Raw genomic sequence first — 13301 nt, forward strand, 5'->3', positions numbered from 1 at the left:
CCCAATAGAGAGATGAAGGGAAAAAATATACTCACAGACTCAAAGGGCTGCACAAATGACTGCACTCCAAACTCTGAAGAGGAAAAAGGAATATGTATAAATAAAATGGGAAGGGTGAAAGCACGAAAGAACTATTGAAGAATTGTCATCTGAGTTTCAGGTCAATTGAGATTTTCCATACCTTAGGATCGCTGAACCCCTTGCACCAAGAAATAACTCGTCTGCACCCTGTGATAACTGTGGAAAACTTGTACTTTCCATACCCATATGACTTGGGCATTTAATGTTCTTGAGGTTCGAGAACCAAGAAAATGTGATGGAACCCAAAACGTACTGTCTTACTGCACAAGTATTTCCTTGGCTATGTAGAACATGACGTGTTTTTCTCTTTCTTCTTTTCCTTAATTTTGCTTTTCATTCATTCTTACTAAATCATTATGTTACATTTTGTCTTGCTTTCTACAAAAGAGGGACACCAATGGCCTTACATCTGAAAACAGTGAACTCAAACTGCAGTTGCAAACGATGGAACAGCAAGTGCAATTGCAAGTTGGTAAGCGTACATCATTAACTTTTGCAGGAAAATTTTGACCCATTCCTTTCTTGCCATCTTCACTCTATTTGGTCTCTAAAGCATATTTAAAATAACATTTTGCTGCCTCAAGCCAAGCTGTAACTCTTCGCTTTCAGTGACAAATCAGGAGAAGCAACCAGTGCCATTTGCTTAAAGAATAAGAATTGATGATAGTTTAGCTGTCACTTGGAGTATAATGATCATCTGACACATATAGGAATGAGATTAACATTGTAACAACTCAAATATGTGATTGATTTACAGTATGACCATTTGACTAAATATTTATGTTAAGAAGTTGCTGATTGACGTTGTTTACTCTGGAACACAGCTTTGAATGATTCACTGAAGGAAGAGATCCAGCATCTGAAGGTGCTGACTGGTCAAACCATTCCAAATGGTGGACCTATGATGAGCATCCCCACATCATATGGGTCTAACCAGCAATACTATCCCAACAATCACACTGTAAACACATTACTAACTGCTCAAAAACTACAGCAGCTCCAATTGCATTCTCAGAAGCAGCATCATCAGTTTCACCAGCATCATCTGCACCCATTTCAGCAGAAACAATTGCAGCAGCCGCAGTCAAAATCCTCAGTGCAGGAACAGGAACAGCAGCTGCAACAAACTGGAGATGTGAAGCTCAGAAGTTCGTTGCCATCTTCCATTTAAAGAGACCTTTCTCTTTGTACATCATCCAAGGATTAGAAATGGAAACAGGCATGTTTCTTCATTCTCGGAACTTTTGTGTATGTGCCGGAATGTTGGTGCCTGTCAGTAACTTTTCGATTATTCCGTTCAGGTACGTCTACATTATGCTTTTCTATGGGCATTCTAATTAAATTTTAGTTGATTATCCTTCAGTTTTGCTTGTGGATTACCGTCATTCAGCATCGATCAATTTTTTTTGTCGACCGTTATTATGTTTAGCAGTCAAACTGTTGCCCTTCTTCTGTTCTTGGATTCTCTCTCTCCAAATCCTATTTGATGCCTTGTGTAAAAGGTGCTTTTCCCACAGCCTATACTATTTTTAACAATGCTTCATACGGAAAGTGTAGAGTCCTTTTGTTGTTTGAGGTACTTAATGCTTAATTACTGCATTCCCTTTGAGAGTGTGATGCCTTGGATATCCTCTGAAATCTACTTATATTTTTTCCAGTTGGTACAGATGCCGATCATAAAGCAACTGTCCATGTCATCTGCGGGTTTGCTCTCCTTTGTATTTCCGCATGGTGCATGACGGATGGTACTTTTCTGGATTCCGGATCTTCTGTATAACTTTCTAATTACCAGGGTTCTGCTGCACACTGCAAAATATCTAACATGACCCTGATACTTCAGCTTGAATTAGGGAGGTAAGGCTGGATACCTGGGGAGAAGCCTAGCTTTAAGGATATATGTAGATATAGAGAGTTATATGCTACTTGGGATGCCTTTGGGATCATATGTATTATTTGAAATAAACCATGTAAATGAATGTCTAGGAATTCATTTTCTGTATTTGTTGGTTATTATGACTGAGCTCAAAGCTCAACTATATTACTTTCTTAATAATATATTTTGTGTTGGACGAAAAATAGATGCTTAAATCCTAATATTTACTGGAAATAAATAGCTAATCTTTGTCTACATGTAATTCTTTTTCCAAAATATAAATCATTTCATTTGGACTTTGTCGTCTGGAGGGCCACAAACTTCCTTTATTGATTGATCAACACCTTGGACCTTTGAGCACCGTAAGACCACGTTTAGGTTAGTTTATAAGTTTTTTGAAATATTGGAAGTGCTTAGTAATTTTACATTACATGAACTTATAATATCCAGAAATAGTAATTTTTTCTTCAAATATTGGGTATACTTATTATGAATTCGATTAGAAAATTATGATATAATGAAAAGCGAGGACATAAATTGTTTTATTCATTTGAGCATCATTGGACTCTTCTAATATTTAAAATATTATTTTAAACACTAAGTAATAGTCATTTCGTATTTTAAATTCTCTTTAAATTTGTTGTGTTTTTTTTATAACCAAAGAATTAAACACAACATGAGGTGTGTATTTAATTTGTAGTTTTTCAAACAATAAGGTAGTATTCGTAATTATGTAAAATTTCATGGGAGCTTGTTGTAATTTACCCAAGTAAATGAAGACAAGTTAATAATAAGATAAACATAGTAACTGAGAATAAAAATTAGAGAAAAATCATTTTAGAATAAGTTCCCACTATTCTCAAATTATGATTACATATGAACTTCATAATTTGTTATCTAGTATTGAAATTAATAAGTAATTTTGAGAACCATTTTTTTTTTCTTTTAAAGAAAAGAGGGAATTTAGAAATGTTTTCTTTATATTTCAAATTAATTAGGTGAGAAGTTAAAAAAATAATTTATTTCATAAAAAATATTGGGATAATATGTAAACTAAAAAAATACACAGTGGATAAAATTTACAATAGTATATATGTCGATGAGAAATTGAGAAGATTTTTTTATTTCTAGTGAATGTCACTTGTATTCTGGCGAGTGATTTGGCATAAACCCCTACCTATTTATTACAAAATATTAAACAAAAATTTACAAACTCAAACACCAAATAAAAAAGCTCAATAAATGTAGAATTACTGAAGAAATGATTGTTTATAATACTTAAGGATATTGTAATCTTTATCAGATGATATTTTTTTGAAGTATGGAACGAAACAAGTTTGAATTACAATGAAAATAGGGAATATTTTCAAACTTTCAAAATATAAAAAGGGAAATTCTTCATGAAATTTCTCATGGAGATTGACGCATTGTTAGAACTAGTCAAGGAATGGAAACAATGGGATCTTCTTATAGAAAAAGAGAAAAAGAAATGGATGCGAAGCTACAGCATCCGACAGAGGTTACCGTAAAATATGGTGAGACGATTACAATCTATCGAGGTCCATGGTAGAATACCAATAAAGGTGAAATGGATTGGATAAATTAATGAAAGAATAGAGTTCTTGAATTATGGAAAAAGAAATAGACTGGAGTGTAAGTATAAATAGTCTCTCATTTCTATATTAGTATGACATACAAATTAAGTATACCCAACTGTTAGTAAGTAATAAGAGTAGGTCTAAGTGTCAGTAATTGATAAGAGTGGTATATTGAAACATATAGCAATTACATTCAAACTCGATAAATTATTAACATCACAACTAGACCCTTGAAAATTATTAACATCACAAATAGACCCTTGAAAATTATTATCATCACAAATTGACTCTTGAAACAAGACCAAAAAAAAAAAAAAAGGAAAAGAAAAAGAAAAGAAAAGAAAGGGAAAGAAGACGAGAAAGAAATAAAAAGGAAAACAAAAGGTCAAATAACAAATGGCATATTAGGTGGAGTACAATACCACACCCAGGGCCAGACTCCTCAAAAAGATACAAAAATAAAAAAATACCATACCCAGATGCGCTGGCTGACCTGCGTTTTGGTAGTTTGCGTGATTTCTCTGTGGATTAAAGTACTAAAACAAGAAATTTTGCGTAAATATTTTTCACCACCTTTGTAATCACTCCTGTAGAAGGGATAGCTGCAGATTACAAAGGAAAGGAACAAGAATTTTTCATAAATATTTCCCACCAGTTTTTTCAAGAACTTTCCTCGTTTTGGTTGTTTCTTTTTTTTCCTGTATATAATTATTGGTTACTTGGTAAAAGTCATTCAGTAATCAAAGCCCTAATTCTCGAACTCCGCTTTTCTGCTGAATAAAGGTGAGTCTTTGGTTGTTGTTCTCTTATCTTTAGTTATTTCCTGGTATTTTTATTGTTCTTCTTCAATAATATCAATTTGTTCTCTACTTTTTTTTATTTTATTTTACTGAATTGTCTGCGGGGAGGAATTTATCTTTGATTATACCTTGCTGTTTTCTGTTGTATATATATAGAGTTAACAACTGAGGCTGGGTTTAACAGGTAAAAGAGTTTGATAACTCATTCGATCTTTGACTCATTTGTTGAAATGGATCGGATATTTCTGTTAGTATTTACAATTTGTTTGAGTTCTCAGTACTTCTCTATTGTAATGTTTGAATGATGCTTGGACTTGAATTTTCTTAATATTGGGTTGTTGAACTTGAAGATTAGGATCCTTTGATTTTCCATCTTTATTGTTACCCTTATGTAATATTATTGGACTGTTGGTTCTAAAGTCGAGAGGCATTCAGGGAAGAATTATGCTTCCATGTGATTTGAATTGACTCATGGGTAATCGTCTGATGGACGGACTCTGGCAATTTGGAGTTGCTTCATTGTTTGCTTTCCTTTTTTCGCAAGAAGTGGGCTGAGGTTGGGGGTAAACTCAACCCACATACATTTCACAACATGAAGATTCTAGGAGAATGTAAAATGATAGAAAGTCTCCTAGAATCATCAATCCATTGGGGCCTATAGATGGGAATAGGTAGCTCCGTTCTTAAAAGAAGTTTAATTTGACCAAAACAGTAAAATTGTTATTGTACGTTGTTACGACAGCTTGATTCTTTACTAATTAACCTTCATTCTTCCTGTCTCTTTGTGTTCTTCATAAATGTAGGTCTTAATGCTCTTTTCCTATTTGCTTAAAATAACTGATAAAGCTTATGAAAATAAAATTTTTCTGCTTGCTTTCAACATATTTCTCTTTAATGTAATAGTAACTTGATTTTAGCATGGCGGAGCTTGAGCAAAATCAGGAGTATGATTGGATTGAGAGAGTGAAATCAGAAGGCGCTGTTCCACTCCTTGAGCCAGATAATTGCCCAAAAGGTTGGGCTTCTCCTCCTGGAGATGTTTTCATGGTTAGAGGGCCAGAATATCTGAAAACAAAGGCGAAGATCCCAGGTGGTGATTATCTTCTGAAGCCACTAGGTTTTGACTGGCTTAGAGGACCAACAAAGATTTCAGAGCTGTTAAATAATCCTAAAAACCGTGTCAAGAGAGCACTTGAAGATGAGTGGTCAAAGGGTCATAAGCCGTTCGTTTGGGCTTTCAACTTACAAGTCCCAAGTAAAGACAACTACAGTGCTGTTGCTTATTTTGTTGCAGTGGAACCTAGCCTGGAGAATTCTTTGATAAATCAATTCCTAAAAGGAGATGATGGCTTCAGAAATTCAAGACTAAAATTGATAGCCAACATTGTAAAAGGTCCCTGGATTGTAAGAAAAGCAGTTGGCGAGCAGGCTATCTGCATAATTGGCCGCGCACTTACCTGCAAGTATTCTATGGGAGAAAACTTCATAGAAGTTGATATAGATATCGGTTCTTCAATGGTTGCAAATGCAATTGTTCATCTTGCATTTGGGTACTTAACAACACTTACTGTTGATTTAGCTTTTCTTATTGAGGGTCAAACTGAGTCGGAGCTGCCAGAACGAATCTTAGGAGCTGTAAGATTCTCTGAGCTTGATGCTACTTCAGCAAGGCAACTTGAGTTGGCCTCTGGAGGGAGTGATGGAGACTTACAGTCATCTTTGCCTACTAGATTTTGGAAGTCAATTGGGCAGGGATTTTCCCACCTTATTCATCCAGGTGCTCAAGAAAGTAGCTCCAACTCAAGTACATCATATCCCAAAGGGGCAGTTGATCATGACACAAGTAATGGAGATGTTATCAAGCCATAGGTATTACTCTTTAAACATTCAATTGAATTTTTTTACAATTCTTCATCTGTATTAGGTTGTTACACTTGTACATATGAGAAAGCATGATCTTTTTACAATTCTTCATCTGTATTAGGTTGTTACACTTGTACGTATGAGAAAGCATGAATCTTTTTACAATTCTTCATTGGTATTAGGTTGTTACACTTGTACATATGAGAAACCTTGACAATAGTGTCTCTAAGGGTGGTACCGCTCGAAGTAGCTTGGATGTTTTAATACGTGTGACTGCAAAAAGCTGCTATCTTAGCATGGGTTTCTCTTTCCACATACTCCTATCTTGGTATATTTTGCAAGTGAACTCTATGCTACTAACTTGGCTCATTTTTCTTGTAAGCCAATTTGCTCTTCGGGAATTGTGAATTTTGTGAGTTTCTACCGTGCTTTTTTGTTACGAGAAAGTCATTTTCCCAAATATTCTGAAATGATAGCATTCTAAATCAGTCCACGACTCGGCATCTTGTATCCAAATTTGGATTGGTTGGTTTGCATCAAAGCCGATGCTAGATTCGCTTTTTTCCCCTCATCTGCTTCCTTTCTTCTATTTCTATGGTGTTATCCTTCAAATACTTTCCATCTTCTTTTCCCTATGTGCTTGCTTCCTACATTTTCCGGCCTGCAGTTGCTGGATTGTATTTTTTATATTCATTACCTAAGGTTAAGCTTCAGTGTGAGATAGGCCTCAAATGTATAATTTCATTTTATAGGCTATGTTTTCATTGACAGAAGCACATTTTTCATGAGGATCCTCATCATTCTTCATAAGCCAGCATTCCTATATTCTCCAATTGACTGTGTAAAACCAGTGTGGTTGATAAATTTGAACCTTTGTGGCCTTGGTGGGGTATACACTCCGCTTTATGCCCACAACTTGGGGCTGACTCTCCTGCTTGAGAGAATCCATGAGTAACTAACAACACTGGTTTGGGGTCCATATCAGGATAAATGCTGAAAATCCATGCCTTTCTGGGACAAGAATCTTCCAAAAGGCCACGGCATCTATCAAACTACGTGTTTGTTGTGATCCTAGCCCCCGGAATATGAGGAAGCCTTGATAAAGGCATTGATTTGATATGAGAAACAATTTAGAGGTGGAAACAGATTAATTAGTGATAGAAAATGATCTTATCAACGATCCTTTCACTTGCTGATAAGGGACAGTTTAGTTTCTCTTGCCCTTCAGAATTCATGTTGTGCTAAATCAAGATATCTTCCATTCTTTCACTTGCTGGTGTACATACAGTTTAGTTTCTCTTGCCCTTGAGAAGTTACATTGTTCTAAATCAGGATATCTTCCTACTATTTGACAGCTTCTTTGCTGCTGCTCATGTATGTGTTGTTTCTGTGTTAGGTGAGCTTACATGCAACATCTTTGCTCTTTTGGAAACCTTTATATGGTGCTAACAGTACATTGTTTACATGCTTCTTGTTCCTCCTTAATTTGCAGTACCTGTTTTACCTTCTGTTGTTTGGTGGAACTTTCAAGTCCTTTTCAATTGTTTTTTGGCATATGAACCTTTATCATGTTTTGGCAGCTATGAATCTCCACACTATTTATGCTGACATTGGATATGATGCATCAATTCTCACAGAATCATCCCCTCAACTTGCTTTGCACTTCCGAAGTATTTCTTATTTCTATTCATTCCTATAAAGTGATTCCCATAAAGCGAAGAATTCATTGCTGAGGCTGTCGAATGGTTCCTGCGTCTCGCTTGGCCTCAATCTTTTACCATGTTTTCTCAGTGACAGAATTCTTTTACTTGTTAATGTAAAATTATGTACAGAATGTGTATTAGACAATAGCATAGTCATTCTGTATCCCCTTTGGCTGGGCAATTGCACTGAAATCAGATTAAATGTTATTATTGATTCTAAATTTTCCTTTCATTTCCTGCTTATCTCGTTGTTGCAAATGCTTGTTGGTTCATTGTGTAAGGGAATATAACTTTCACTCAAATGGATGTAGGTCCGATTTTCTTTACCAATGTATGGTGGGTAATCAGTACCTCCGGAAGCGACTTATGATCTTCTGGGGAATGTTTTGTCCATAGCAGTGACAGGAGTCAAAGCCATCAAATCTTTAATAACCGTATCAAACCCTTTTTATAACATGCCCCGCGGCGATGATCACAATCATAACCATCAATCTATAATACAAAGAAAATGTAACGTGTATTTTACTCTTGATGCTTGAAATCCTTTGTCTCATAAGGTACTTCCCAATGCTTGGTCTCTCTACTAAGCCATGGATTTGAAAACCTTGTTCACATAATCCTGGCCATCTGCTTAACATGCATCTCACACATGAAGGTGAAAATAAGTGGGGTGAAACCGTTGATTCGTCCGAAAGAAAGGTATTTATTCTTTTCTGGGCTGCACTCTTCTGTATTTAGGCTGAAAATATGATACAATATGAATTTCAAGAGAAACCTACAATATGAATTTCAAGAGAAGATAGGTGAAAATGTTTAATGAGCATTAAACAAATCAAAAGATGCATGGCTTGAGGTATAAGAAACGCTGCTTGATGCCATTGTTTGTCTTCTATGTTGTAACCAATAAGAAACCAGGAAAGTAAAGCAGATACCAAACCCTTGCTCAATAATTAGAGAAAATAAAAGTTGTTCCTGTAGTTAAGAAAATGGAAGGACGGGGCTTTTTAGAATGAAAAGTCCACTGAACATTTCATTCTGGACATCAGTTCATCACTCACTATTATACAGAATAAGAATTCGATAAAGGAAAATGGGCAGAGTCGCAACAAGAGGAGAGAAAAAGATCAAATGATCACCAAACAAGAAACCAAAAGGATTCTACAGCTCCTGGAAACAAACTCATCATATCCTCATCTAGTGGACAAGGTTTAGTTGGAGAAGTTCGATGACATGATATTCCAAGACAATCAATCTGTCTGCTCGATATGCCTATTATTATTCAGTTCGCTATCCTAAGTATCTAAATGTACGTTCAATAATAATCAACAACTTCAAACTAAGACGAGTATCTGCATAATACCCTTAGTAGAAACCAGTCAAATTCATTTAATCAAATATTAAATAAACTCAACTGAAGAACCATCCAAAAAGAACATCTCACTCCTTTCAAAATAACCCTTCAGAAAACATATGAAACAAGAAACTCATTCTCGGTATTACGTCTTCATTACATACCAATGGAAAAAGAATAAGATAACATAAAGAAGAGTCAACAAAAGAGAGATTGAAAAAACAAACAAATAGGAACTCAACAAAGATCACATATTCTTCTGAGTTCGTACAACAAGCTGTGCAAATACAAAATGCCCGTAACAGGAAATTACCCAGCTCAAAGGTAATCATTATTTTGCTTCTCATCAGATCTTAAATGTACTTTAGACGGCACAACCATAATTTCAGGCAGAACACAAACCTCTTGTCAAACTGAAACATTAATGCTGAAACAGTTCATCATTTAAGCGACAAAAAAACTTTTAAGAGATTCCATGAAGAGTATAGATTCAACCCCATAAACCAATTAGTGAGGGTAATCCACTACAAATTAATTAACGAATGAACAGAAGATAATATGCCAAAAATTAAAAATCCGCAAACAAAGACTTATATGCATCCATGAACTGAACGAACCGAAAATGTGAAAGAGAAAAAAGGCATAAATGTACACCAAATGAGATAGTTCTAGGAATTTCACAATCTTCAGGAATTCAATACAGAAGGAGAATGCAGCTGCATAGTAAAAGCTTGAAACAAAAGCTTTCTGAACTCAATTTCATAGTTCGACCCTACAAAATCATAAACTAAAAGCAAAAACATCCAATATAAAATGTAAAGCAAATTAAGGCAAAATTTAGATCTAAGCATCACATCCATTTTAAGAAATTGAACTATCCCTCTATGGCCCCTATCCATTATTCTTTTCCTGAAAGGGTTATTATCTCTATCTACATCACACAATTTTCATATGAAGGAAAACCTTAGAATCCTAAATCGAAGATATAAGTCATAGTTTAATTGGACAATAATATTAGGTATACATCTAACAGAACAACTTTAAATAGTATCCGTTATTGAAAAGAATGATATTACCAGAATCTATATTTTTCCTGTTCCATAATCGGCAAAAAATATGCAGCTATTTGAATAGCTAGTTTCAGAGCATTATTCAGTCAATTGATCATACAACAAGCCCATACATGTGAATTTAAGCAAGAGTTATTACATCAGTTTGCATATACACAGTATCCGTATCTTCTATATATATTTCAATTATTAAAATCTCTTATTTAGTATGGTTCAAAAAAGTTAGCGATAGAGTTGAGTTTTTCCAAAGTCAATAAAGAGTAAAAGCACGACTATTTTCTATTCTATCATGTTCAGTTGCAAACATAACCTAAAGCATATGGATTTGACTTTTTCATTCTTTATTTAATATATTTCTATAAAAGAATAGAACATCAGATGCAACAAGATGGTTCATGTCTAAAAAAAGAGATTACGGAAAAGATCACCGGGAAAATCAATCAATCTTACCCACTTTCCACAGTTTGTCTTTGTTATGATACATAAATAGGTGAAAATATTTCCGGAAAAATCCACTCTGTTATTACGCAAGAGAGAACCTTGGTACAAGAGCACAAGGGCTGCTGCCTGTGAAGACTTGATCCAAGAGAAAGAGTGATGCACTTTGGAGCGTCCAAGGAGGCATGACAAAGAGCTCACTCGTAATCCTACATGCCATGACGCACCATAATTGCATATCACTAGGCAAATCAGCATGAATAATCACTGCCAATCAAATTCTGTCGAGAAGCTACACAAGATTGGAACCAACATCAGACAATGTACTCATCTGCAATGTTCTCCCGTTTCCAGAGGCGAGAAAACGCACAGATGGCAAGGAGGTATCTGTCACTGATTCAATCTCGAGGAAGTTAAAATTATATGCACCAGATTTCTTCAAACTAAAAATAAATACAAGAATTATCCAGCCTAACATAGAGATGGCCCAGTAATTGTTCATCCCATGTATCAAACCCCAGGCAACAGCATACCCAACAATAATTCCAGACAAATGACCAAGGAAACTTGCTTGTGGCACAATTATAGACGTGAAAATGAGCGATTCAAATGGTGCAAAACTGATAGGGAGCGACAAAAACCCAAAAAGCTCCAACTTCGAAGAGGGTTGCTTCGTCGACAATATAGTCATCCACCCAAAAACTACACAAGAGTACCCAACAGCAGTGACTCTCCGAAAATAATCTACCTTGAACTTTTGGATCAAAATGTGGTACATCCCCAGGACTAGCAACCCGGACAACACAACCAACAACAGTGTATAATGGAGATAATATTCTACTCCAAGACCTATATGCCCTAACTGCTCAATAACACCTAGGCTCCAAAGTGCACTCATATTGAAAACAAGATGAAGGATGCTAATATGTGAAAAGGCAGATGTGATTATCCTCCAATGATGGCCCTCCATCGCAGTTTCGTAACTCAAACCCACATGTGAATACCCAATGCTTTTCTTCTGAATATAGAACCAAATCAAACTGCAAACTCCTATTACACAACTTGTAGCTGGCTTTTCCCAAATCTCATAAAGCAACGGTTTCCCCATCTAGACCAATTGAACTGAACACAATAACTTCCCAAAAATTACAACTCTATATTATCCTATGCATATGCTCAAACAAGAAGGTCGAGGACCAAGTGTTTGATGAATTGATTATGAAGATCAACACAAACAAAAGTCAAGATTTACAAGCTCAGCCCCTGCTAGACCTGATACGAACACGTTACCTTGAAAATATAATAAAAGTCGAATCTAAAGCAGAACCCATATCCTTAAATATCAAACTCAGATTTAGCTTCGCCGGAAACCAAAGAATTAACCATCAAATTCTATGATTGAGGAAATAGCTCAATTCAGAGTCAACATCAACGAAGTGAGTTCGATGCTAGAGGATAATGCTAACAGATTCAGAAGGAAAAGCCATTCAACAACTACTCTGAGGGTCAAAGTGGGGGAAGATTTTAGGATGAATGCGAAGAGCAGTGGGTTCCCCGACAAAATAACAGGATCTATGTTGGAAGAACAGTATAGGGATATGTACATGCACATAGCCTTTAGGCTTCTTTTGGGATAAATTACTAATAAGAAATTGGGGGAAAAAAATGAAAATTGCACCTTGAAAGTTACATCCAATTATATAAATATTTTTTATTCTTCTAAAATTTTAGGTGTACTGTCTGAAACTATAACTACAATTGTAATTTATATTGATATCACATTAAGGACAACTTATATCAACACTTCTTACGATAAATTACATCGATACTTAGGAATGCATTATATAATTGGATTTAATATTAAAAATAAGAAAAATACAATTTTGGTCCATTAACTTAAGGGTGGTGGCACTTTTGGTCCAGGTTCATTCTAAAATAATATTTCAAAACAATATTTTATAAGAAAAATGATCATTAACGTCCAAATTGCCTAATTTCACCAAAATCTCTCACCCCCACACCCCAGTACGTGACTCCAAAAAATTGGGGGGTTTTAATTTTTCCGGCCAAATTAGCATACAATGGCCAATAAATTTCAGACAGGGTCAAGTGGCAAGGTGAGGTGTAAAAATGAAACATGTCACCTTTGTCACTTCAATTAGCAGGCCAAGTCAGCTTATTTTGGGGCGAAAATTGCACTCACGCCTCTCTCCTCTATAATTAATTACCCCAAAATGTGTTGCTCAAGAACACTAATTTCTTCTGTCAAGAGAAGATGGGTGAAAAGGTTGGACATTGGAATTAGAAGGTGGCATTGGCCAAGGTATTGAGATATCCATCGTGATTGGCTTCGTCCAATGCTATTGTGGGAAGAGAACAGTGTTGCATACTTCATGGATTTAGGGAAATTCGGGAAGGAGATGCTATTCGTGTAAAGATTATAACTTAAGGTTTATATTTCCTATCTTTTATTTGCCTCTGATGAACAAAACGTCCTAAAGTTGTAAATTTTTTCGTGGTTGAG

At 35.4% G+C, this 13301-nt stretch overlaps 3 protein-coding genes across 11 annotated transcripts in view; 2 read left to right on the top strand and 1 right to left on the bottom strand.

Annotated features, from left to right (window-relative positions):
- The window catches only part of LOC105158742 (probable transcription factor PosF21), a 5880-nt gene extending 3729 nt beyond the window's left edge, over window positions 1–2151 (top strand). For 3 of the 4 annotated variants that reach the window (XM_020692310.1, XM_011075580.2, XM_020692311.1), the window contains exons 4-6: window positions 469–553; window positions 906–1382; window positions 1740–2151. In XM_020692310.1, coding sequence (XP_020547969.1) covers window positions 469–553; window positions 906–1252 — 432 coding nt within the window. In that variant the 3' untranslated portion in view covers window positions 1253–1382; window positions 1740–2151. The other variant, XM_020692312.1, reaches the window with a different exon arrangement.
- On the top strand, window positions 3954–8150 carry LOC105158744 (protein ENHANCED DISEASE RESISTANCE 2-like). 4 transcript variants are annotated; one of them, XM_011075585.2, is made up of 3 exons: window positions 3954–4335; window positions 5270–6221; window positions 7853–8150. In XM_011075585.2, the coding sequence occupies exon 2, from the start codon at window positions 5271–5273 to the stop codon at window positions 6219–6221; it is 951 nt and encodes a 316-aa protein (XP_011073887.1). In that variant the 5' UTR covers window positions 3954–4335; window position 5270; the 3' UTR covers window positions 7853–8150. The 4 variants fall into 4 exon arrangements, with proteins under 4 accessions (XP_011073887.1, XP_011073886.1, XP_011073885.1 ...); XM_011075584.2 differs by having other exon boundaries at window positions 3955–4335; window positions 5256–6221; window positions 7796–8150; XM_011075583.2 differs by having other exon boundaries at window positions 3956–4335; window positions 7796–8150.
- On the bottom strand, window positions 8291–12381 carry LOC105158745 (RHOMBOID-like protein 13). 3 transcript variants are annotated; one of them, XR_002286752.1, is made up of 2 exons: window positions 10790–12381; window positions 8291–8657 (listed from the first exon to the last, which is right to left on the bottom strand). XR_002286752.1 is itself a non-coding variant. In XM_020692454.1 (1 exon), the coding sequence occupies exon 1, from the start codon at window positions 11883–11885 to the stop codon at window positions 11070–11072; it is 816 nt and encodes a 271-aa protein (XP_020548113.1). In that variant the 5' UTR covers window positions 11886–12381; the 3' UTR covers window positions 9616–11069. The 3 variants fall into 3 exon arrangements, 1 of the variants encoding a protein (XP_020548113.1); XR_002286753.1 differs by lacking the exon at window positions 8291–8657 and adding an exon at window positions 8678–8693; XM_020692454.1 differs by lacking the exon at window positions 8291–8657 and having other exon boundaries at window positions 9616–12381.

Source organism: Sesamum indicum, linkage group LG3 (genome assembly GCF_000512975.1).
Source record: "Sesamum indicum cultivar Zhongzhi No. 13 linkage group LG3, S_indicum_v1.0, whole genome shotgun sequence".
In the NCBI taxonomy this organism is placed as follows: Eukaryota; Viridiplantae; Streptophyta; class Magnoliopsida; order Lamiales; family Pedaliaceae; genus Sesamum; species Sesamum indicum.

What these genes read in the sequence shown, in the direction of transcription:
- LOC105158744 (XM_011075585.2), top strand. Translation starts at nt 5,271, where the DNA reads ATGGCGGAGCTTGAGCAAAATCAGGAGTATGATTGGATTGAGAGAGTG.
- LOC105158745 (XM_020692454.1), bottom strand. Translation starts at nt 11,885, where the DNA reads ATGGGGAAACCGTTGCTTTATGAGATTTGGGAAAAGCCAGCTACAAGT.